Source organism: Phlebotomus papatasi, chromosome 2, assembly GCF_024763615.1.
Source record: "Phlebotomus papatasi isolate M1 chromosome 2, Ppap_2.1, whole genome shotgun sequence".
NCBI classification, from domain to species: Eukaryota; Metazoa; Arthropoda; class Insecta; order Diptera; family Psychodidae; genus Phlebotomus; species Phlebotomus papatasi.
Genome location: NC_077223.1, coordinates 62,587,726 through 62,613,717, shown reverse-complemented (window position 1 = coordinate 62,613,717; position 25,992 = coordinate 62,587,726). Strand labels below are relative to the sequence as shown.

General features: G+C 33.2%; 2 protein-coding genes across 9 annotated transcripts; one reads left to right on the top strand and one right to left on the bottom strand.

Annotated features, from left to right (window-relative positions):
- The first annotated feature begins 1,137 nt into the window (after positions 1-1,137).
- Positions 1,138-7,581, top strand: LOC129800261 (mitochondrial 2-oxoglutarate/malate carrier protein). Its single transcript, XM_055844536.1, has 3 exons — positions 1,138-1,536; positions 6,284-6,876; positions 6,943-7,581. The coding sequence occupies exons 1-3, from the start codon at positions 1,478-1,480 to the stop codon at positions 7,218-7,220; spliced, it is 930 nt and encodes a 309-aa protein (XP_055700511.1). The 5' UTR covers positions 1,138-1,477; the 3' UTR covers positions 7,221-7,581.
- On the bottom strand, positions 7,572-25,469 carry LOC129800259 (hydroxyacyl-coenzyme A dehydrogenase, mitochondrial-like). Of its 8 annotated transcripts, none has more exons than XM_055844530.1 (5): positions 25,340-25,469; positions 14,455-14,505; positions 9,557-9,906; positions 9,061-9,491; positions 7,572-8,061 (listed from the first exon to the last, which is right to left on the bottom strand). In XM_055844530.1, the coding sequence occupies exons 2-5, from the start codon at positions 14,501-14,503 to the stop codon at positions 7,710-7,712; spliced, it is 1,182 nt and encodes a 393-aa protein (XP_055700505.1). In that variant the 5' UTR covers positions 14,504-14,505; positions 25,340-25,469; the 3' UTR covers positions 7,572-7,709. The 8 variants fall into 8 exon arrangements, with proteins under 8 accessions (XP_055700505.1, XP_055700509.1, XP_055700504.1 ...); XM_055844534.1 differs by having other exon boundaries at positions 9,557-9,857; positions 25,340-25,355; XM_055844529.1 differs by lacking the exon at positions 25,340-25,469 and adding an exon at positions 14,960-15,135.
- Positions 25,470-25,992: the final 523 nt, after the last annotated feature.

Sequence of the window (25,992 nt, the reverse complement as noted above, 5' to 3'; positions counted from 1 at the left end):
ATCTCAATCCAATTTCAATCGGTTTTATATCTTATTCTGAAGTATAAGTAATTTTTTTGCAAAATTGAGGCAAAAATTCAAAAACTTCAAACTTTTCTAAATGTCATACTTCAAAAACTAAGAAGCTGAGCTTAATGTAAATTTAGTAAAATTTATTCTGCAAAACAACATTAGTCCTGGATTTTATTGATTCAAAAAACAATTTTTACCATTTTAACGCAAAATTCAAAATCCGAAAACCATGGACAAAAATTGAGAACTTCAGTTTTTTTCTGAAAGTTCTAATTTTGAATCTAGTACAAAATACTAAAAAAAATTAGTCAAGAAAGCCATTGCTTTAAGGGGAATCTTAACTAACAATCTTAAGTTTGAAATGTAAGATTATTAATACAAATTAAATTTTTTGTTACTTCTTTTTAAAGAGTATTCCTTGGAATGTTGTAGATAATTCATCGTCTTTGTTATCTCTAAAATTATTCTTGATACATTTTAAAATGAATAAAAATATAGACATAGTTTGGGTAATACTTCGGCCACCCTGTTTCGCATTGTTCCTTACAAGGTCTTTTTCACATCATCTCATTCGTCGAAGCGATTTGTTTTTTGTATTGTAAATCTCTAGACCTAGAATATGCAGAAACTAAAAATTCATGGAAATTTGAGGAACAAAAGAAGTGTACGGAATTGTAAGCCGGCCGAAATTTGGTACAGTTATTCTATTGGTTTTATAAAATTCGAACATTAAAATTTTGGCTTAAATTATTCAAAGAATAATAAATTTAAAATGTTATATGTCCTTAAATGGTATATTTTTCAATGGCTGCAGTCTCTGTAGCAGATTAATAAAACTAGTCGAGCAATATAACTTATTCAAAAGATGCATCAAAATTATGAAATAATTTCTGAGGAAATGAAAATTGAAAACTTATGAACCATCTAATTTCTTATCAATTTCGCGTTTTAGACAACCACAAAAATTTTTCCATTGTGATTTTTAGATGTCTTTGCTGTCTGCTCTACTCATCGTTGAAACGTTTCATAATCCCACGTGCGAGAAATCGTTGAAAAATTCAAAACTGAAATATCCCAAAAGACCGTTGATTGTCTTCTTGACTTTCCCGCAGAAATATTCGGGCACATTTGTTCAGTTTCCCACCGAAATACGTCAATGGCTCATTGAGTGAAAAAGATTCGCGTGTGTAGGAAAGTTCGGTGTGAAAAATCTAAGGAAAAAGTCTTGTTTTTACTCAAATAACACTCCACGACACTATCACTATCATCAACTTGCAAAAAAGTCGCTAATCTTTTAATTTTGGCGGTTTTTCCGCGGTTAATTCCAATCTCGAAATTTGGCAGCTTTACCACGCGAAAAGAAGTGTTTTATTAAATATTTAAATATATTTTTTGGAATTATTGCTGTGCAAAATATTTTCTAAAACATCTTGGTGCTATTTTGTATGAATTTTTGGTGTGAAAGATGAGCGATAAGAAGAAACAACCCGGATACCTGAAGTATCTCTTTGGCGGTCTCTCTGGGTAAGTAAAAATTTGGAAATTTTCTGACCAGATTCCCAATGCCAAGACAGTTGAGGAAATGTTAAAATAAACACTTTTATCTAAATTCTACCTAATTTATGCAAGATCTGGTGGAGAACATTCACTCTGGGCTATTTATGGATCAAATTGTCAGCAGAAAGACGTACGACATTACATAATATCGCATTATGAATGGCTCCATGGGATTTCTTACATAAATAACGCGCGAATTTCAATCTTTATGGCCATCCCCATCTCCGTTTTTTTGCACATTTCCCCAGACATTGAAGATCATTGAGTCAAGGCCAGAAAACATCTTTTGGCACTGCAGCAAATTGCAAATCTGGTGCACTAAGCCCCTAAAAATAGATCCTACTATACTAACATTGGCTTAGGGGAAATGCAAAACTAGGTCTCAAGTACGCAAGAGTTCATTGAATGAATCACAAAAAGAACTGGAGGACCTACTGACGCACAAAATCTCATGTTCTCTGGCTTCAAGAGTGTCTAAAAGTTAATTAAGTGAATTCTATTAATAGCTGAACTTCCAATTAATCGATTTGTAATGATAACTTTTCCTTTCGCTGGCTCTAATTCCGATGAAAAAAAAATTGCAAAGATGTTACACAATCGCTGTTGACAGGCAAATTCTAACAATATGATAATATTTATCATATCAATTTTCACTCTTCCCCAGAAAACTTGAAGCTTTGAGAATCTCAACCAAGAGAGAATGAGATAGAGATTTCACAAATGAAGCAAAAATAAACCGTTGAAAATTACGATATAAAGGCTAATGGAAATGTTTTTGTGCATATCTAATCAATATTTAGCAGTCACAAGCAATTGCCTCTAGAGATAAGAGTGTCAAGGGAATTGACTTTAGAGATTCTTGACTTGCACAAGAAAGTTGTGGGAATACTAAAAAAAAGTAAAGAGAAACTTACGAAATTATTAAATATACTCTGATTAGAATGTAATATGGACTTTAGGACTGAGGTTTAACAGTAGTGCTGACAAATACTTTCTTTTTCATAAATTATAATTCTTTTATGCAACGAATATTCTGGAAAATAAATATTTACATATTTTGTTGCCGATACTACAGATAGGGTGAAAGGAACGTCTATAAATACTTTAAGAACTCGTGTCAGCACCTATTGACATCCTACTCTGTACCATTTGGGATACGAAATTTGAACATCTCAGTTTATAGTAAAAGGTATATAATAGAAAAAACGTTATATTACTTATATTATACTAGATACATTAAATAATTTTCAACATTTTGACAAAAGTGTCAATAGGGGTTCCCTGTCGAACAGACGTTCCTTCGACCCTAATACGAAAATCATTCGAAAGTTCCAAATGAATTTTTTAGCTGGATCACAGCAAGAACAGAACAATAATTTTGCCGCACTGAAATAATTTTGGTCTTTATTTCGAAATAACTGCAATAAGATAAGAAGTTTTTACACTTATACGGGCGTCAAACTTCTGCGTGTTTCAGACTGGAGGTTTAGCCCCGTTTACGAATGCCTCGAATTCCTAAATAAAAAGCGATGTTAATTTTATCTTAATATCTTAAAGGTCTCTACACACAGGAAACAATTTTAATCAAAAATTGAATTTTGACAGAATTTTGACGTTTCCATTTACAGCAGTGCAGACGATTTCCTTCAGAAAAGCATTTTTTGATGAAAATTACCCCTAATGATGTCTACACACTAGAAGCAACTTTCGTCAAAAATTGCCTTTTTTAAAAATTCTGACGTTCCTGCCTACAAGGATAGGGGAAATTTTCTTAAAAAGAAACTGCTCCTAGAGGCATTAAAAAATATTTTTTCAAAAAAAATTACTTGATAAGAAATGATGGAAGTTATAAACCATATGGCTAAACCTTAATTCTGAAACCTTTACTAAGGTTTATCTGGGTTTATCTAAATGGCTTGACTGATCTATTTTCTTATAAAGGGTATAGTGGGAGCTACAGGGCTAGATTGTTATATGACTTTTCAAATTTAAATGACATTACATTTACCATTAAATTACATCAAACACCCAGTTTCCATTAAAAATATGCGAAAAAATCTTATAACAATGTAGCCCCACAGCTCAAATAGCCCCACATCCCCCTATTTCCGTAAAGTATTTAATTAGGGTTACTATATAATAAGAGCAACTGATCTTTCAAATTTTGCAGAAATACTGAAATTGTTTGTTATGTTTAGAAATTTTGGACTTAAGGAAACTGGGTTAAACTTCTAATTTGAATATTGTACCAAGATCGGTATAGACCGAAGATAGGGCTAGTGAAAAAGCGATGGAAATATGATTTTAACGTAAGTTTAATGATTATTTCGATTTTAAAATATCTGAAAATCAACTTTTGTATAGACAAAATAAAGTTTTTTTTACCAACTATCGATAAAACTATCAACTGTGGATTGAAATTGCCTACATTTCTATCGACTTATTGATCAATTTTCAGCTTAATCAACTATTTTGATCCACATAGTCGATCGTATTATCAACTATTTTTCTCTGTATAGGTTGTGATTAACGATTTTGAAATTTTTCGAAGTCTGTTTTAGGTTAGAATTTAAGATTTTTGGAAGCTGTCCATAAGCATATAGCGTCCATAAGAGATGACTCTACCCTATTTATTAGTCAGAGGAATTAAATAAATTTACAGTTGTGGTTTCTGTAGTACATAATATAGGGAAATCTATAAATTATTAGTGATATGATATTCCCAAGTTCAACGTAATCTTCAAATCATTCCTATATATATAAAAATGCAACATCAATAAACCTATTTTGTAAAAAAAATACAAATATAATTCCACACTACAGAGCAGATTTAACGGGATTTTGGCTAAATGGGGATTTCAACCCGTTTGAAAATTTAGTCCTTTCAAGATTTTGCCGTTCGCGATTTAGACCCAGATCCTTTCAATCAATTCTTAACAAATTATTAATAAAAAAAAAGATTTTTTCACTAAACAAAAGGTTAGCATTTTACTGTGTAAAATGCTAAATATTTATATTGGAAAAAAATCTAAAACATTTATGCCATCTATCTCTGGTTAATGATAAAATTTTAATTTCTTATGTAAGCTTGGAATTGGCTTTGGAAAGCCGGTGTCTTCAATTAAAGATTTTACTGAAAAAATCAATAGATTTTCAATTTTCAAAAAATACAATATTGTGAATATAATCTTAATTAACTATGTATTTAATTCAATATCAATTAAATTAACGAAATTAATTATTAAAAATTGTAAAGAATCTCAGCTAAAAAGGTACTAAAATTTAACGTAAAAAAATTAATTACCTTTTTTTATAAATTAATTACTTTCCGGGACAATTAGACTCCATGAATATTGTGAATTCTGAAGATCTCCTGAGATCGAAGAAGAACGCAACAGTCTCGTTCATTTTAATTGATTTTTCTTTATACTCACCGTTATAATTTTATTGTTTAGCCCAGTTTGACAGATTTTGCTTAACTTTAGCTATAATAGAGTACGTTTGTTACGGAATAGGGTAAAGGTTCATAATTTTGGACAGTCTGCTTATAAGCATCGATGTTCCAAGTTTGAAGTGCGATATTTTCAATACTAATTTACTTTTCTTGTTACTCTCTTTTCATAAGGGTTGTCTAGAAACTTGTCTTTGTTTTTACTAAAATTAGTCTTAATACGTTTAAAAATTAATTGATAATGTAGAGGTGAATTTGACCCTTATTTTGGACAACTTGGTTATTAATTTGGACAACATGACTGTAAATTTGGACAGCTAATCTGCCTCAACAGGATGCCCATTGTTCTTCATTTCATGAACCAACCTTACCAAGTCCTCTTCCTGTTCATGTAAGGAAAACGTAGAATGTTACAAGAAACCGGGAAACTTTCCATATCATTCATTAAAGTGAGTTGACTTCAGTACTCCAAGTACGTGCGGATTCGCTCATTCCCTGGCCTTTTACAAAACAATTTTAACTCAAATCATATTCAAAATTTAACGTTTTCAGTGTTAAAGTCTTCCAAAAGGAACAAGTATTTAGATAGAATTCATTATTCATCAAATATTGGAATAAAATCCATAATTTTAATCAATTTATTTTTGTGTCCAATTTTATCCTCAAAGTGTCCAAAATAAGAAACTGGTCAAAGTTATGAGCTTTTCCCTTATATAAGTTTTCTTCAGGTATGTTTTTCCTTCGTAAACCAAGAAATTATTAATTCAAGTATTACAAAATTATAAGGATAAAAAGCGAACCAAGTCTGAGAAACCTATAAAAAAGTATTAATTCGATTAGGCCTTGAATTAAGACATAATTTTTTATTACCTGTCCTAAATCGAAAAATATTCAATATAGAAGAGGATGGGGAAGTTCTGGCTAATCTATCTAATCTATCTATCTATATAATTTAGCTATCTAAAAATATACAGGACAATTCCTAAATAATAAATTTTCGTCTTAAAAATCTTCATTTTTGAAAGTAATACATGCGTGAAACTACCCTACACGTTCTCATCTATAATAAAATTTGTAATAATGACTTCTTTCCAGTCAGAAAAAATATATTCCTAATCATTTAGCATTCGTTATTGTCTTGGATCCTACAGAAGGCAATTATTTCTTCTTAAGACTACAGAACATTGACCCTTCTCTCAAAGAACACCATACATTTACGGTTGTAATTTTCATGAAGAACTGACCCCTGTATTATTACTTCAGAATGGGCGCCACTTTAGTGGTTCAACCTCTGGATTTGGTGAAAACCCGAATGCAGATCCAGGGTGAAGGAGGGGCTGCCCGAGAGTATAAGAACACCTTTGACGCTTTCACGGGCATTCTCCGCAAAGAAGGTGCCACCGGCCTATACAAGGGTATTGGAGCTGGTCTCCTGCGACAAGCGACCTACACCACAACACGTCTTGGCGTCTACACTGCCCTCAATGAGACGTACAGACAGAGTCAGGGGAAGGCGCCCGGACTCCTAGCATCCATGGGAATGGGAATGATAGCCGGAGCTACAGGGGCTTTTGTGGGAACACCAGCTGAAGTATCCCTAATCAGGATGACAGCCGATGGACGACTACCGCTAGCTGAACGAAGAAACTACACGAGCGTCGTTAATGCCTTGTCCAGGATAGCTAAGGAAGAGGGTATCCTGATGCTGTGGAGAGGCTGTATTCCCACCATGGGTAGAGCTATGGTGGTCAATATGGCACAATTGGCATCCTATTCGCAGGCTAAACAGTACCTTCTGGCCTCTGGAAAGTTTTCCGAAGGCATTCAGATGCACTTTGTGGCGAGTATGATTTCAGGTAAGGGATCGTTATTAGGTTGGATTTGAAGATTTCTGGGTTTATTATTTTTAATAAAAATTCCAGGACTCATCACAACTGCCGCATCAATGCCGGTGGACATTGCAAAAACTCGTATTCAGAATATGAAGGTAGTAGATGGAAAACCCGAATACAAAGGGGCCATTGATGTCCTTATCAAAGTGATCCGGAATGAGGGCTTCTTCGCCCTGTGGAAGGGTTTCACGCCCTACTATGCTCGTCTAGGTCCCCATACGGTACTAACATTTATTTTGCTCGAACAGATGAATTCAGCCTTTAATCGGTATGTTATGGGCGGTACTGGGGGATCGTCGGGCATCTAAAAACAACCAAACGCACATTTAAGATCAAAGTTTACACCCCGTGGCATTTTTTTCTCTGCAAAACCATTTAAATAAAGTTTATTTTTATACAGTTCCCCTTCTGTTTTTATTTTGATGCCTCTAGCTAAACAAAAACGAAACGATTAAATGGGGATTACAATCTAAATCTTAACTGGTAAATCCCCAAGACCAGATACCTCAACGAACATTCGCACGAGATAACCGTAAAAGTATATCAAAAGATAAGCCATGTAAAAAGAAAATTCCTTCAGACAATAGCAAAGATTGATATCTTTGACAAATTTTGTTATAGAGTCTTTTTTTTTGTAAATGTGAGTAAATAAAAGAAGATTTTAAAGAATTTGTAAGATACTTTTATCAATCTTTATCTCAAATATACAAAAGGTGTGTTGGTTTTTAAGAGAGTAATGAAGAGCACTCCTCACACGGAAAAGTCGCCGATAATACTTTGGGTACTGCCAGTCACATTTATTCGCACTCCTTCAAGAACTCCTCAAACATCTTCACAAGGTTCTCAATGCCAAAGAGATAGTTGGTATCCAAGGAATCTTGTTCAGCTGGAAATGCATGTGCAAAGTCAATCATCTTCACAATAGCCCATTCCTTTTTCTCCACTGAGCACATTCGGTGCAGCATAAAATTATATTTATCTCGGATTTCTTTGAGGTCTTCATCATAGTTATTCTGGGCCGAGTGACTCCGTTGGATTTTTTGGTAAGACTGTATGGGATCAGGAGCTGGGGTAACGTTCCAATTGAAAGGTGTCGGTGATCCATTGCACTCTGCAGTTGGGGGAGTTGTAGAATTTCCATTTGGTGCACTAAAGCATTGTTAGGAAACTTGTTATCATCAAAAGAATTATGTTCTAACAACGCAATAATTAGGAATAGTTAGGAACAGTTCCGATTAGATTTTTGTTGTATAAAGACCAGTATGAACTACCATTGGACCTAAGCTATAACATTAAGATTTTATTGAAATCGAAAATGGATTCAAGATATTCGATATCAAAGTTTCTAAAATCTTGTTTTCGATGTAAAACCGCTAATGGAATCCGTACGAAAACCCTAGCAGTTATATCCACATTTACGGTATAAACTATAAATAATCGAATACTAACGAATCGACTGCAAGTGATGTCAATTTTAAAATTTATTTTTGCTTTAATCAAAATATACAAACCTGGAAAAAATAATAAATTTCAAGCTCAATTCGTATCATTAAAGCAATTGAGAAAAAAAGATTCGGTGGTATTTTAAAAAGCTGGAAGGTGGCTGAAGGGATGTACCTGACATTATAATCTTGTGACGTTCATTTGAAATTATTCTGCATCGAAAACCGATTTTTTAGCTCTCTTTCCGTTGTTCTTTACTCGTATTTATGTTTTTACTACACAGCAACCAAAGGTCAATCGATTACGAAAACCGTTTCAGTATATTCGTGATCTATGAATGCGGAAATTTATCTCAGATACGGATCCAATTGGAGGGGGACAGGTCCACTTTAGAATAGGAACTACAGAACCATAGATGATTAAGATTCGAGATAAAACAGATTTTGTATCGTTCGTTATCAGAACCTTATCGATTCATAATCGGTCTGCAATCAATACAAAGGTTTCAAAGGCCTTTATAGTGATTCCAGACTTATCCCAATTACCCTTCCAATGAATGAAAAACCTTTGAAAGAATTTAACCGAGGTTGTGAACTAAGGACTTGTTCTCACAAAGCTAATTTAAAAGTTATTGATCGAAAGCGTAATTTATCATAAAAGGGAACACTTCAGATGGACGAATTTCAAACGAATATTCAGACTCACCTGATTCGCCTCTTAGACTCCAGATTGCTACGCAATCGACGTGCATCATAGATGAGAAGGACGGAACTGGAATAGAGTCGGAGGGTTTTCTGTGTACGTGCCCATTTCTGAATGGCCCAGAGCCCCGACAACAACTGCACCAAGAGAGCCCTTGAAAGACCCGAATCGGCATTCAGAAAAATCCTCAGAGCATCCTTGACACTCTTCTCATTAAGTTTCTTTCCGTAGTCTTTACTGTAACGTTTAACTCTTCCCGTGGCCAAGTGATAGACCTGGAAGCCTGGAATACAGAGACCCAATGCCTTCTTGCAGGACAAATACTTTTGCTCTTCAGCAGCGCGTTTCTCTTCTGTTGCTAGAGGATCCCAAGTTCGTGCCCCTATCTTTACGTCCATAATACAGGGCTCTAGCATTCCATCTGTAGCATCTACCTGTAGTTAAGATTTAACGTTAACGACAAACCGTCTCACAACATTAAAGTTTATGAAAACCGTACCAGCTTCATGAAATCCACATAGCGATCTCCAACGAAGATTTTCTGGGTACCTCGATACTCAGGAACAAGATCACGAAGAGTAATAAGACTAGGGTCTGTAGCGTCCGCAAGGGTCTCGTAGAATTTGATTTCTCTAGCTCCGCAAAGTGGCTTTGCTGCTGGCTTAAGAATTGTGCCGTCGTTCTCACGCAGGATCCCAATCTCACCAGCCTGGAATGTGTGACCAGCCACTTGATTCTCCAGTGGCATGAAGCCCACTGGCAGATTTGGGATGTTGTTGCTGGGGACGGAGGTCATTTCGCTGAAAGGCAACGAACACAACGGTGGGCACGATTTACGATAGAGACTTCCTGTAAAGAAGTTCCTTTGAGTTCAAGATATTACTTATAGATATACTTAGAACTGTAGTTTTACTATATGGAATCCGGCCGATAACTTGATGCAATAGAGAAAACACGGAAGGAGTCATTCAGCTCCGAAACGTTGGCCAGAAAATAAAGGAGGAGAAGAGCCAGGTCGAAATTCCGTGTTTTCTCTATTACTTAGAACTGATTCATGACGGAAACATAAAATCAATTTTCCTCAGTCATTTCCATTTTCCGACGATTTCCGGATTCCCCATCGCGATAATTGGTTTCATGTCGATATGTTCTTTACAAATGAATGCATTTGGAGACACGTAAGTATTAGTACGATACGTTCGATTGTAACTAAGAATCTAACCGCTACAAGAAAAAAATTGTTAAAGATTGTATGGTCATACAAATCAGAACGACTCTTAAAAACGCCATCTATAGGTCATTTTAGAAACTCTGAATATTCCGAAAAGTTGTAAATATTTATAATATCGTTTTAAGCATAAAATATTTGTTAAAATTGGTTCACACAATTAAAAAAAACTGAGAAAATTTTTTGTTATATGATAAAGAAAGTGATGACCATTATCACTTTCTTTTCAAAAAAAAAAAAAAAAACATGCGTCATTTCATTGTATTCATTGGTATCTTTATCGCGGTTAACCAAGCCCATTAGGCAGGCACTGCACCGCACCGGAGCGAAACATTTTTCGCAAATCTTTTCTGACTTTAATTACAAATATTAAGTGTTTGCATTTTAAATTTTGATTATCAACACACGCAAGTCTATATTTCAAAGATAAGATAACATTGGCATTATAACAAAACCCTAATCAATCTAAATCCTCGTCATCTAAGAATTTTCTAATCTCTTATTAAGAATAATTTGTAAGACGGTGTTTTATTTATTGACAAAGTTAAATTAGTAAAATAATCGTTTGTAGATACTAAACCTGATACATAAAGATGTGGAATCAAGTTAAATAAAGCTCACTAATGCGAGCAGTATGAAAATTCTAACACCTTTCATTTCAAAGATTTACTTGTGCCCCTTATGCCCTAGACACACTTACGAATTAAGTCGAGAGGCGACTTAGCGAAAAATGATGGAAATGCAATTTAACCATTATTTCTAATATAATTACGCTAAGCCGTCTCTCGACTAATCCCCATGTCTGTCAACTTCCTTACATCTTTTGTTAAAGCCCCTACAAATCGGGATCAATAATTGCTTTTTATACGTAAAAATTCTATCAAAAATGCAATGTTTGACGAAAACTGTTCCCAATTTGTAGAGGCCTTTAAAGAAATACATTTTCAACAAAAGTCTAATGGCATTTCGAAATAAAATTGTAAAATTATTGAGTCGAAAGTATCACATTTAAAGCCTTGTAAATCATTTTTGTATCAGACTTCTAAATTCAAAAACTTTGCATGAATAATAGCTAATAATAATAATAATGGTGGCACAACGTTCCATAGAGGAACTAGGCCTTCCCACAAGGGGAGTTCGGGACATCTATTATTATTTTTTCTTATACAGGAATGGGGTTGTCAGTCCTATGCCTCGTGGAATCAAGTGCAGTGAAGCTCACAGGATGCAATCCGAACACCTTTAACGCAAGAAAAATTCCTGGTAACCTAATGGGGATTCGAACCCGGGACCCTTGCATCATAGAGCGAGTGCTCTACCACTTGATCCATTGAGTGCCCGAATGAATATTAACGTATTGAGCAATATTAATTTTAATGGCTCCCGGCACACCTTTTAGATCGATCAAATTTCATAAAATCAAAATTCGCATCCCTTTCTTTTTCTCAGTCTGTCCCACCCTTTCGAAATCCAAATTGGATTCAACTAAATTTAATTTGATGTGATGTTCACAAGAAGAAGAAGAGTGCTAAGGAGTAGGATAGACATATATAAAACTTATAAGAAAGGGATGTGAATTTTGATTTTATGAAATTTTCTTGATCTAAATAAAAGGTGTGCAGCAGCCATAAAAAACTAGAAAGGATGAGACAATTTTATTATATTCAGTAGAAAATAGATTTTGTTATAAAAAACATGAATTTTGTAATTAAAATGGTAAAATTTTAAATTGATGAGAAAAAAAATATTTTTTAGAGTAAATTAAATTTGATTATTTATGGCTCCGACACACCTTTTAGATCAGGAAAATTTCATGAAGTCTAAATTCGAATTTCTTTCTGTCTCATACGGTTTGCATATGCCTGTCTCATTCTTTCAAACTCTTCTTCTTCTTTTAAACATCACTCCAAATTCAATTTAGCTCAATAAAATTTGGTGTACGAAAGAATGGGATAAACATATGCAAAGAGTGTGAGAAAGAAAGGAATGTGAATTTTGATTCCATGAAATTTTACCGGTCTAAAAGGTGTGTCGGAGCCATTAAAATAGAATTTCATAAGTATATGTCGCCGGTACACCTTTTTAATTCAGTGAAATTTAATAGATTGAAGTTTTAACTCTTACTCTTTCAAACCTAAATTAAATATAATTGTCTCTTTCTGCAAAATAAAAAAAACAAATTCGTATTCAATTTAAATTTCAAACGATTGAATTTCAGAGAATTGAAGAGGTGTGCTAGCTCCATAGCTATCTAATTTATCAAATTCAATATTAATAACTCTGGCACAACTTTTACACAAGAAAAATTTCATATAATCGAAATTCATATCCCTTTCTTTCATAAACTTTTGGCATATATCCATCTCATCCTTTCGAACTATTCTTATTTTAAGCATCATATCAAATAAAATTTAGTTTAAAGGATTTTTTAGTGCAAAAGAGTGAGATGGTTATATACAAAATGTTTGAGAATGTAAGGAATATTAATTTTGCTTCAAAATCATCATGTTCTAAAAACTCGTAAAACCTATAGATAAAATATACTTTGTACTCCCTCCGTTCCGAAATAAGTCGTACGTTTGGAAAAAAATCTTGTTCCGAAATAAGTCATACGTTTGGGAAAAAATGGGATTAAGCGAGTGTTTGTTGGTAAATGTTTTGTGTATCAACAATTATCTCTTGTGAAGAACTATTGTTAATGTTCTGCACTAAAATTGGGGTCCAGTCTTTATGGTAAGTTGAGGAACGAATGTCTTAAAAATGTCTTATATTTGCGTTTTATTTTCAATCTAAATTAAGTGCAAAGTGGTGAGAGATAGAGATTTGGGACCTTCGGGGGACCCCCCCATATGTTAACCCTGGGAACATTAATATGCCCCTACTTTTTCCCCCGCCCCTCCCCTTCTCCAGAAAAAAAAATCTCACGACATGTTTTCGACCAATACCAATGGTTTTGAATGGGAAGGGGGGGGGGGAATGAGGGACATATTAATGGTCCCAGGGTCAACTTATGGGGGGGTCTGCCGAAGGTCCCAAGTCCCTATCTCTAACCATTTAGCACCCAGATATTCGAAAACATAGAAAACAATGTTCTTTTTATTGCTTATTCTTCATAATTTGAGCAATAAAAAATATCATATCGGTAATAACTGTTGAACTCTACTTGTGCATACTAAAAGTTTAGTACAAATTCTAGCCTGTAATGTTAATCACAATCCATTTTTTAGTAATTAACTATCTACCGGAGCTCTTTGAAAAAAATGCGAAAAATTAACAACTTCAACATATGAATTCCTCAACTTACCATCGTCGTAGGATCCCCATATTATCCCTGAACATGGAGGATAGTTCATACATAAGATATTTACAAATAACAAAAACATTGTCTGAAACCATTCCTTAATCCCTAGTTTTTCCCCAAACGTACGACTTATTTCGGAACGGAGGGAGTAGTACTTTATCCTAGTTTCCCCTAGTTTTTTGGATGTTTAGAAAAATGCTAAATAAAACGAAACATAATTAGTATTTATACGTCAGTGAAGAAAAAGCGGTAAAGAAATTAAATTTTCTTTACTGCAGAATTATTTTTTTTGTGATTATTTTAAAAGTAAATATTTCATTAAAAATTTGTATTGTGTGAAATAATAGAAAATATTTAAATTGTCCTAAAGCCAGCGTATTTTCCCTTTACTTACGTTCGTAAAGATCTACTCTCGGAGTCATAGACGATCTCTAAAATTTCACAAGATCACAGTTGATTTGAGCCGTTTTTGATTTTGAGCACATACGTAAAATTTTGATAATTAGAGCAGCAGTAGTAAAATTTCAATTAGTACTCGCTTGATTGAACGAACACTACTGCTGAGAAAGTCTCGAGAGGCTAAAGTGCAAGAAAAGTCTTTTGGACAGAATCAAGTGGGGAATTCTGAGAACTTGTCTGATGATATCATTCATTCAATTCATTCTGAAGGCAAACAAACACGAATTAATCATCTTAATACTATTTTCTGCATCCAGAAAACACTTCTAGACTTTTGCACGAGCCACCACTTTCAATATTGTGACTATAAATTATTTTCTGTAGCACAGTTTTCACTCTTGCACATATTTTTTTCTATATTTTCTTTTATTATGTCTATTTCGTTGAGTTTGTTGCACTTTCTATTTACCTGTTGATTTTTTCTTGCGCTGATACGGCGGCAATTTAAGTCGACTCATACCTGAATAGATGAAGAAATTAATGGATTAATCTACAAATTTTAATAAACAATTTTTTTTGTTAGAAACTTTTTCTCATACTGAATGCAAATTTTATGTCACAAATGAATTCCCCAGAAGCAAATTAAGAGACGTGCAGGTGGGTCAAAAAGAATCATTCGACTGCCAAAGTCCGTGGTAGAAATCACTTGATGCGCGGATTGGAAAAAAATTCCAACACGGATTAATTACGCAAAAGTCTCATGTCTTTCCCACCTTTTCGATAAATTGTACAATGTGCCTTTTTTATGCCATTTTTCTTCATCACTTAATCTCTGGGCCCCTTTTGTGTTTTTTAGCTTCAGGAAGAAGAGCCAGATCTCGTGACACCCATATCGACTTTGTCCCCTGCGATTTCATTGATAAGGGGCCCATTTGGGCTAGAAAAAAAATAATAATATCTAAAAATTTACTTACAAAATAATCACCACAAAAGACGAAATGTTGAGCGATATCCACTGGATTATACCTTTTATACGGAAAACGTTTTCGGATGCACTTTACGGAACACAATAGTATCATTTGGAATTAGAAGTCGAACAAGAAAAGAAATTTGAGCGTGATAAAATGGCTTTTTATGTTCACATTAACGACTTGAGAAACAGAGATGCAAAAAAATTATATGAAGAGTTTATAGATAAAGATCGGAAAGATTATTTACAATGGAAACTGTTACAATGATTAATTCGTAGAACTCCAGGTAATTGGATTTTTCTAAAATTAGCATTTTCTCTTAAAATATTTTTTTTAAATATTTAATTTATTTTATTACGTATTTGAAATATTATATTATTTAATAAAATCAATACAAAAGAAATTAACAAGGATGCGTGCAAGAATCGTTTGAAACCGGACAAACGTAAAATGAAACTTGTACAACAATGAGCAAAACGCTACCTGAAAAAATTATTTTGACGTTTATTCGATTTCAAACGGTTATTGAACACCCCTGAAACGTATTAAAAGACTTGTAATAAAATGAGTTAGGTAGTATCTATCTATTAACTTTGAAAAATTATTTCGCTTTAAAAAGGGAAGTCAAAGCATCCCATGCTTCGCGGAATGCTCGAACTCTTAACTTAGTTAGATGATATACCTCAAAAGTACTTTGGCATCAGTTACCGTTTACTGATTTTTTTTTTTACAATTTTAATTGCATAATAAATTACTCAAAAGATATTTCTAAATAGCTTAATGGCCTCTACACACAGAGAAATTTATGTCCATATTAAAGCAAATTTTCTACTCTTGTGTAGGGAAAATTCTTCAATATGGGCATAAATTTCTCTAGTGTGTATAGGCCATAAGATAAAATAATAAATTTTGAGGCAAAAATAATTATCGGAGCGTAACAGTGAGAAAAAAACGGGGGGTGCGATTAACTTTTTTCCTCGTAACTTTAACACTTTTTAGGTGTAAAAATATATCAGCATTTGTTAATGTTAATTTTACACTTTTTTAAGTGTAAAATTAACATGAAAAGGGGTAACTTTAACCCATAATACACCTAAAAAGCATAATATTTACACAGATTTCGGGTCAATAATGCAGGGCAAAATTAAATTTCCGGAACGTTATTTTAACTTTTTCGTATTTCTCTCAGTGAAGCAGTTGGAAACGGTATAGGCTTGTCAAGAATTCTAAGACCTTTCCAACGAACCTAAATAATTTAACTGTATTTTCGTATACGAACGAAATGTATATTAGATAAATCCGGTAAATCTCTAAACCATATTCTAAAATGAAAAAAAAAAATCTCACGACGCGTTTTTGAGCAATCCTAAAAAAAAACATGGCTTTGGAGGGCACGGGGAAAGGTGGTGCAAAATGAGGGGCATGTTAAATTCGAGGTCTTCCGAAGATTTCAATTCTCTATTTCTAATTGTTTGGCCTTTAAGCGTAGAAATGGGTATATGACCAGACGGACCGACGCCAACGGACGAACGGAGAAAAAAACGTGACATCACATCTCATAAATCGTCTGAAACACGTAAACATGTTGAGAAAAGTGGTGTACGCTCTAAGGAAGATGGAAGGTGGGGAGTGAAAACGTCTAGGGAATATAGGGGAAACTGGGGCACCACCAAACACGGGGTACCACCAAACACTGCTATTTTTTAATTCGATATTCGACTTCAGAGGATAAGACCTATAGGAATTTAGAGGCACTATATGGATGCTTGCCGACTGAAGGAATGGTCGAGATAGTCCAAATAGTTTAGAAATAAAAATTAGTGTTTGGTGGTACCCCGTGTTTGGTGGTGCCCCAGTTTCCCCTACATAAGCGGAAGTGGGGCACTCTTGAATAGGAAATAGAGCTTTGAAATAGAGCTTTTTTCTCCTATTTTTGAAAGAAATTATACCTTACCACTTTAGCTCTACAAACCATATATGAAGCTAGCTAATCTACATCATGATAAAGCTGAATTCCATTTAAAAACATGTGAAAAAAGCCCAATTACCAGGCTGCCCCAATTCAAAGCTGTCTCACTTCCCTCTTAATGCTCCTCTGTGAAGTTCGAGCAGTAAAAAATGCTCTAAAAAGCGTATTACTCAACCAAATTTGTCAAATTTTGTCTCGTTCAAAAGGTCTTGAAAATCTTGACAAAATTGAATCAGTTATAACCCTGTGATGAACCGATTCATAACCGATAAGCCATTGTGATCCGAAAACCAAATGTGTTATTCCACAGATATGGGCGATCTTTATTTGAACGATTTATGAATCGGTTTAATCGGTTCATCAGATTTATGAATCAGTTGATCTTTTGTGTTTTATTTGGTTTTATGCCTCCGGAACACCTTTTCGATCAGGAAAATTTCATAAAGTTAAAATTCGAATCCCTTTCTTTCTCACACGCTTTGTATATTACTATATCATTCTTTCGCACTAAAGGGGTAATAACTGGTGAGTACAGACCAATAATTTTGGTGAATAAATGAATATTTCCCCATTTTAGTGAGTATGTGATTATTTTTACGATTTACACTTATATTTCAAATTTAAGTGAAACACTCCTCAGAGTGCATTTATTTCACATTATAATTAAGAGATATCACAACAAAATTCACAATATTTCCTTCTTCAGAAATCATTCAGGAACAGGATGTCATTAAAGCCCAATGAGCATCGAATGGCCACTGCCAAGGAGCACTATGAAGCTTCTAATAACTGATATAAATCTTGATTTCGATATTTTTTCGTATTTATCACATTAAAATTTTTAAATTTGTCATATGACATTGTCATACTGTTACAGAATTTCCCTACAGAACTCCACTCACTCCCCCTCCACGATATATTCCGACTAATCTCTTCGTTCCCAATAGATGAAAAATGACAAGTGATTTTCAAATTCTGTCCGTTGCGATTCAAATACATATAAAACCGACTTCAAAAAGCTCCCTTCATGAGAATTCGAGAATAATAAAATAAGTGCGGAAATTTCCCTTCATATTTTTAGTGTTTCGCACTCTTCTTCTTCTTTTAAATATCACTCCAAATTCAATTTAGCTCAATCGAATTTAGAAAACGAAAAAACGAGATAGTTATATGCAAAGCACAATCTCAATTTCTCTCACTACATTAGCGACTTAATTAAACATTTTGTTTTCTAGTTTTTTTTTGTGAAAATTAACGATTTTAGGTTTAATCCAAACGACAGTCGAGGGTTAAATGCAATAAATCCGCCTCTAATGTATTATCTTAACTCTATTCAACTCTGCTTATGACTAATTTGGCACCTCCTTCGGTTCACTTATCACCGTTGTAATCAACAACAAAAAAAAATGAGTCAAATAGTGTGAGAACAAACTACGTGTGATTAATTCATGCAAGAACGGATGGGTACTAATAAATGGTCTTTTTCGACGCAATTCACCGGCACATGACATGGGAACACACCCACGGATCAACTTTTGGGCACACTCTCCTTTATCAGCCACACATTCCGGAAATTTGCGGTAAAATAAAAGACCGATTCCTTGCCACCATAAATCACTTTTCTGTATCAAAATAACAATTGCTTACAAATGTTTCAAAATATTTGTTTTTAGGTTATTATTTCTTGTAGCTGTAGAATCCCTCGCCGGACTTTACGCCCAATTTGCCCTCCTGAACGAGTTTGTCCAGTGTCGCAATTGGCTTAAAGAGGACATTGTCCGGAAAATTCTCATGCCATCCGGCAATGATATTGCGAGTAGTGTCGAGACCTACGTAATCAGCCAGTTCGAGGGGCCCCATCGGGTATCCAGCACCCAATTTCATTGCGATGTCGATGTCTTTGGCAGAAGCATCCCCTAAAATGAATTATGAAATTTTTATAAATTCAGAACAAATAGTTCTTGATTACATGAATAACTTGATAATAAGACCAGAGTCGCATTTATAATAAAATTCTTAATAAAAAGAGTGAGGTTTATGTCTTGGCTAAACGGCCAAATTTATTTACTTTTTTTTTTAATCATTCACATTATCTAATAACTTGGAAAATGTGATAAGCAAGTTTATAGCTGTGAAATTGTGTGAGAATCTAAATATTTCAACTTGATAAAAAAAGGAAATGGCCTTGAAAGATTACAATTAAGATATATCGGCTAATTTAATTCTACTCTAATAATTCAATTAATTTATAAATCGTCATCTGCACAATATTAGCATAGTATCAATATTTATTTAGAAAACTGAAAGAAATAAATTAAATTTATATGTGTCACAAAGTATAGTACCTATTATAATAATTTATTGAGACAGAATAATGAATCGTAAATTTATTTTAACATATAGAAGTGGTGCTGCTTTAAAATATGGACCACGAGTGAATAAAACAGCTGCCGAACATACGTTTATTATTGTGTATTATTTATATTAAGGCAAATATTAGTTAACACTGTAATAATTGAAGTATTTAGATGATTTTTCAATAACAGACAATCGTAAAAAATAGCAATAGACACAAAATAAAACTCTATCATGTCTATCATTATTTGTCTGGCTATTGTAGACTACACAAAAACATCACGTTGAATGTCTGAAGCAAGGGGGAGATATTTCAGAAGGTTTACATAATTTTGATAATGAAATTCCGAAAAAACTAAATTGTTTTAGATTTTTTTAAAATATAATTTTATAAGCAAAAATCTAAAATTAATGAAGGAGGGGCTGGTGAAGCTACTTTGAGCTGTGGAGCTACATTAAGCTGCAGGGCTATATTGATATACTAGGAAGGAAACTAGGAAACTAAGGAAACTAGGCTTTATCGTAACGTGTAAACAATTGTGGAACCAAATAAAATAATTGTAAGATTCAGCTTCCTTTATGAGAAGAAATCGTATACCAATGCACCTCCATAGAGCTCTAAATAGCCCCACCTACATCCTCCACCTAGAATAAAGCGCGCTACCTTCGGACAACTCAACCTTCGAGCTATTCATTTTTTTTTTAAATATATTTTTAATGAATTTCACTCATTAAAATATTATATTTTAATAGTGTTAATAGCTATAGTCCGTTGCCTTAAATTTTCTGAAAAAGTGTATCAAAACCATTAAAAATATGAGTTTTCTTAAGCTTGAGTCGTCCGAAAGCAGCGTGTTTTCCACTACTGAGTGCTTTTGACCTTATAGGATAATCAAAAAATTACTGTCAAACCGGCAATCTGGATTAAAAAGCACTGGTTTTCGAATCAATTTTAATTTAAAAAATTATATATTTTTGAAAAAAGTTTTATAAGTCGCGATACGTCATCATTTAAGTATCTTGATATTTTTGCTTTTGAATAGGAATATATTGCAACTTTATTTATGGGAAGACTTTTTTTATTTTTTTCTGTGTCTTTTGTAATTTCTGTATGATTTTCTTTAGGTTTTTTATATATTACAGAAAGAAATAAAATCGTTTTAAAAAGTAACTATTGTCAAATAATAAATAATTGTTTTCAAAATTTAGTAATACTAATACCACTACTAATATTAGATGAGACAAAAAACCAAATATAAGAACTAGACTAAATATGTTTAAAATATTTCTAATTGTTTTTAAAAATTCTTACTTTGAGTTTTGAATAATCAGTTTTAAAATAGTTTATTATTTTTATCCTTGGTATTTTGGTAATTCTTAAATGTTTAACAGAGGCCTTTCCTAAACCTGTCTAAAACCTAAAACTCCATCAATTATTTTAAAATTCTACCGTTTGATTTGATAAATTAAATTTTGTTACAATTTACAGATAAAAAAAACAAATGATAAATAAAAAAATTATTGACTTAAGTACAATATTAAATTTTACTCATAAATATTCCTGAACCTTTGCAAAACCGGGTCTAATTCAGGCAATTGACATCTAAGATGTTTGCCGCCAACATGAAAACTATTCATTTTCTTTTGTCAAAAATTTCTTGAAAACATAATTGTTTTTCAAATTTCAAATGAAGTACTGACTATATTCGATTTTTTACTGACCAAACTTATTTTTTTCTACTCAATTGAACAGTGCCAAATTTAACGGCATTAAAAATTTGGGTAGAAAAACCAGTGAAATTCATTTATAGGTTTTTTATCTAAAAGGCGTCTATACATTCGTAAAAATTTTTGTAAAAATGAGGCTTTTCTAAAAGAAATCTCCCCTATAACTGCAAAGAGAATTGTGAATATTATGAAAAGTCAAAAAATAAGAAAACTTATCCTGGGTAGGGGAATTCTTTAATTTTTCTGGCATTGTCACACGTGAGTTCGAAACCTGAAAATGTCATTTGAGCTTTTTTGACATGTCACATGACTTCAAAATAATTCATTGATTTTTAATAAAATGTCTTTAAATAATTATATTATGCAAAACAGTCCGTTTTGTTTGATTTGTTTAATAAAATTCATTGTCATTTGAATTGCCAGAAATCTCAAATATGTGACTTCTGAAAATGCCACATGAGTTGAAATGGCAATGTCACGGCTACAGAATTGCATTTTCGAAAGAGCTCTGCTGAGTTTCGAACTCAATTAGTCATATGGCATTGCCATACTGTTAAGCTTTGGTTGGTTAAGGTTTTATTTATTTTTTTAATTTTAGTTCTATCTTTAACCAAACCTCACTCATCAAAGTGTTACTGGACCAAGCACATAACACCCCAAGCAAAGCATCTCTCGGCTTAAGTCGGAAGTACAGTTCTGTCTCTCTACATGCACACTCTCTATATGCACAGCTTTTGTGTCGGTTGCATTCAAAATCAATTTGTTTACATTTTGACAAAGTAATAAAGAAAATTATTTTCTTCGTAACTAATTTTTCTTGTTTTTAATTTTCTTAATTTTATTTTTTCTGTTTCATATTATATTTAAAATAACACGGGAAATTCTAGAACAATAAAAAAATAATAATTTATTAAAAGAAGGAGAAAAACCGTTGGGAATTTCAAAAAAAGTTGTGCATATTCAGAGAGAGAACTGTCAAAAAAAGTACCCAAACTGTGCATATAGCGAGACAGCACTGTATGTCTAGTTCGGATCGTTAATAGTGTCTTGGATAAAAGGTAAATGGAACTCTATTTGCACAAAAAGTCGTTGGTGTGCGAGGAGTTCAAACTCATAAAATTTTCAAGCTAAATTTTCGCACAAACTGGCAAAAATATTATAAATATCACACTAAGAAGTTATTAAAAGTATTACTCAGTGATTTTATGACCGGAATTATAATAAAATGAGCCCTGGTTCTTTGATTTCCTCCACTACAAAATAAAAATATATATATTTTGACACTCAGTAGTGTTCGAAATTCTAGCAGAAAGGCTTCCATACGGACAAAACGTAAAGTAAAAATGTCTTATCTTTGGCTTTCGAAACCGATTTTGCAATTTCTTACATTCTTGCTGTGAATGAAGCGAATACCTCAAGGTAAAATTTATTTAATTTTATTTGTTTAAAAAAAATAAATGAAAATTGTTTAATGTCTTTTAAACTTTTAAATTTTACATAAAGCATAAAACACCAATTAGCCTGGTTTTTCAAGAGAAATCTTTAAATTTGACGGTTATACCATAAGTCTGCTACTTTTCACTTAACTCGTACTTACTACACAGGTTGGGTTAAGAAAAATTACAAAAAATTATATTATATTATTTTTTAATATTGCTCTGAGTTTACGGGTCACTTTTTTAAATTTTCGATAAATAAATTCTCTGAAAACTAACCGATAAGAATCTGTGGCCTAGCCCTTGCAATTAATCACTTTTTGAACAATTTCTTTTTTTCAAATTCGCCGGATATTTCCCGCTTAGAACATAATACTGCCAATTGAATAAATTAGAGAAGTTTATTGAGTATCTCAATTGCATTTCCTTCGTTTTATTTTACTTTTTCTTTCGTGCGTCATTTATTGATAAACTCTTCAATGATCTATCTCGCACATACTAGAGTTTAGTAGATAGAAAAATGTATATTCACTGTGTTAGTCTCTAAAATTAGAAGCTCTCCAAATGATAGTATCAGTCGTATCAATAAACCATTAAGCTTTTGCCCAAATTGAGCCCAAAAAGCAAATATTGGAGAATTTTATTGAGTATAGAGGTCATTTCTTGATAAGGAGATATTGTATACACTCACCTCTCTCCATAAGGCGAACGGCTTCCGCTAAATACGGCACCAGAAGGCGATTGACTACAAATCCGGGAGTGTCCTTGCATGTAATGCAAACCTTTCCCATTCCCTGTCCAAAGTCCATCATTTTCTTGTACGTCTCTTCGGATGTTTCGGCCGTTCGAATAACTTCTAGCAGTTTCATTACGGGAACTGGATTGAAAAAATGGAGGCCACCGAATCGGTCAGGACGCTTTGTGGCGCTTGCAATTTCCTTGATGGACAGGGATGAGGTATTGCTGGCAAAAATTGTATGCTGTGGAGCCACTGAATCGATCTTGGAGAAGAGATCGTGCTTAACCTGAACAAAAAATTAACAAAAATATGCAAAAAGGATCGCTATTCATGGTATTCATGATCTTTAAGGGTTGGGTAAAATATTCTAGCAGTTTTCGAAAAGGATTATTTTTAACACATTTAGTAGAAATTAAAACTGTTTTTTTTACTTTAAGAATGTTCTGTCTTTAAAAGAAATTGAAATTCAATAGAAAAAAAAACAAAAAAAAACAACAAACCTAATAATAATCCATTTTTTTAATTTTCTAGTAATTTGTAAAAATAATGACAGTAAATAGTCATGTTTTTCTCAATAAAGAAAAATGCATTCAAGTATTTTAAAGGATTTTTATCAACCTCATACGGACAGAAATTTAATTAACACGTGAGAATATTTAACCAAAAACACATAAGAAAATCTTTAAAAAATAATATCGCGAAATAGGTCGCTATTCAAATTCTTTTAAGGATCTCGTAAGATATTCTAGCAGATTTTAAAAATGACTTTTATAGCAGTATGAATTCTAGATTGAATTGAATTAAACCTCTTGTTATCATTTAAAAGATCTAAAACTTGAATTTTTTTTAGAGTCAAATACAAAGAAGTAGTAAATAAAAACTAAAATAAAACCGAACTTTTTTCCAGTAGCACATCAAATTACTGCGCAGTAGTACGTTTTTTTGAGACAGATATCATAAATTTCTCAGGGTTATTATGTAAAAAAAATTATCTGCCTGAAAAAATAGGTCGTAAAAGACATTGTAACAAAGGAATCGCCTATTCATAACCTATAAAGACCTGTTTTATAAGTGTAATATAGTGTAACTGTACGAAGCTTTTAAGGAAAATAAAAAATTAAGTGATGTTAAAATTCGTGATTCTCGTTATATATCTCTAATAAAAAACTTAAATTCATTTAATGAATAGTTGATAATTGCAATAAAACTAAAAGTCTTTTAGAAAAATAGTAAAATTGTTTTGTTCATTATGGTGCCTGTGTATTTTGGCTACTACCAATTCAGTTTTTATTATCAGTTTATTATCTCAGTGATTTATGGTTGGTTATATGAGAGAAAACTGTTATCGTGACCACAAAAATGGAGCCTCTGAGTACTTGAAAAATCTTTTTTCTATAACCGCTTAAGTAGTATAAAATATGTCAATTTTTTGGAGATTCCTCACCTTAATATTCTCCACGATGGCTTCAATCACCAAATCCGTGTCACGAACGGCATCAGTCAGGCTACATGTGGCCTCAAGGCGCCCCAGAGTAGCTGACACGAAGTTCGTCTGGGCAGTCTCGTCATCTTTGAACTGTTTCTTGGCTACTCGGGCGAGGCTCTTCTGGATGTTGGCTCGAGCCTTCTCCACCAACTGGTCATTAACCTCCACCAGAGTCACTTTGTAGCCCGATGAAGCGGCAACCTGACCAAAAATAGGTTCCACTTAATCAACTTTCACTTCACAAAACGGCCAATTCTCACCACTTTCCTAACCCATTTGGATTTAGGTAGTTACTTTACCTGAGCGATGCCGGCTCCCATCAATCCACCTCCAATCACCACCACTTTCTCGATACATCCCCGTGTTGTGGACATTTTTCTCGTGATCACGCGCATCAAGTGAGACATTTTATCGTGTGCACTTGGGAATCTTTGGCTCTTGAGAGAGACCTTTCTACCACAAAGATAATGGCTAGACACAGTATGTTCCCAATTGACGAGTGCCCCAACTCAAACCCCGCTCTAAAAATCCCTCAATCACACAGTAAAATCGTTCTTTTAACCACAATGGCCAACAGAGATTCTAGAAGAAATTCAGCATTTTCAGGGACATTTTCTAGCCACTGTGGCCGCTTCTGGGGACAAGGTGGTCAGCTAAAATATGTACTTACATTTTCAGCAATTTGGTGGGAACTTTTTCATGGAAATATCTGTGTAAAGTATGAAAAATGTGAAAAATCAATACCACATACCAGTCAAAACACTGAGGTTGACATGTAATAAACTGCTAGAAAACTCCAGCTACTGCGTCCCAATGCGTCCCATAATGGGAAATTTTTGAAATGTTGCCGTTTAAACTCGTATGAATGAAAGATTTCTGGTATTTTCGAGAGATTTCTCTTGATTTTTCAAGGGTCGAGATTAAAATAAATTATAGTGATATCTTCTAAGTAACAGAATTCTTGCAGATCTGCATAAAACTTTTAAAGAATCGCACCCAATTAACCCCATTAGCCAACCCTGCAGTCAACCCTAAAATTTTAAATGAATTAAGAGTTTAGCAGTTATTTATCCATATTGAAACAAAATTTATTAGTAATTTAATTAGTAATAGAATGAGTAGAGTATGAAGGCATGCTATTGAACAAAAATTTGCTCAATACAAGCTGGAAAGTAGAAAAATAATAAATGTCAAAAACAAGGAATAAAGAAATAAGAAAACTTAAGAAAAATCTCGTTTAATACTTTATTAATGAGAAGCTGATTTTATTATGATAAAATACAAAACAAAATATTTAGGCGCTAATTGTGTAACTAAATTTTA

Coding starts and splice junctions, on each gene's coding strand:
- LOC129800259 (XM_055844528.1), bottom strand. CDS start 14,807: ATGAAGAAAAATGGCATAAAAAAGGCACATTGTACAATTTATCGAAAA. Junction 9,907..14,454: donor GCGCAAGAAAAAATCAACAG/GTAAATAGAAAG, acceptor ACTTCTTTACAG/GAAGTCTCTATCGTAAATCG. Junction 9,492..9,556: donor ATGTGGATTTCATGAAGCTG/GTACGGTTTTCA, acceptor TCTTAACTACAG/GTAGATGCTACAGATGGAAT.
- LOC129800261 (XM_055844536.1), top strand. CDS start 1,478: ATGAGCGATAAGAAGAAACAACCCGGATACCTGAAGTATCTCTTTGGC. Junction 1,537..6,283: donor CTCTTTGGCGGTCTCTCTGG/GTAAGTAAAAAT, acceptor TTATTACTTCAG/AATGGGCGCCACTTTAGTGG. Junction 6,877..6,942: donor TGTGGCGAGTATGATTTCAG/GTAAGGGATCGT, acceptor TAAAAATTCCAG/GACTCATCACAACTGCCGCA.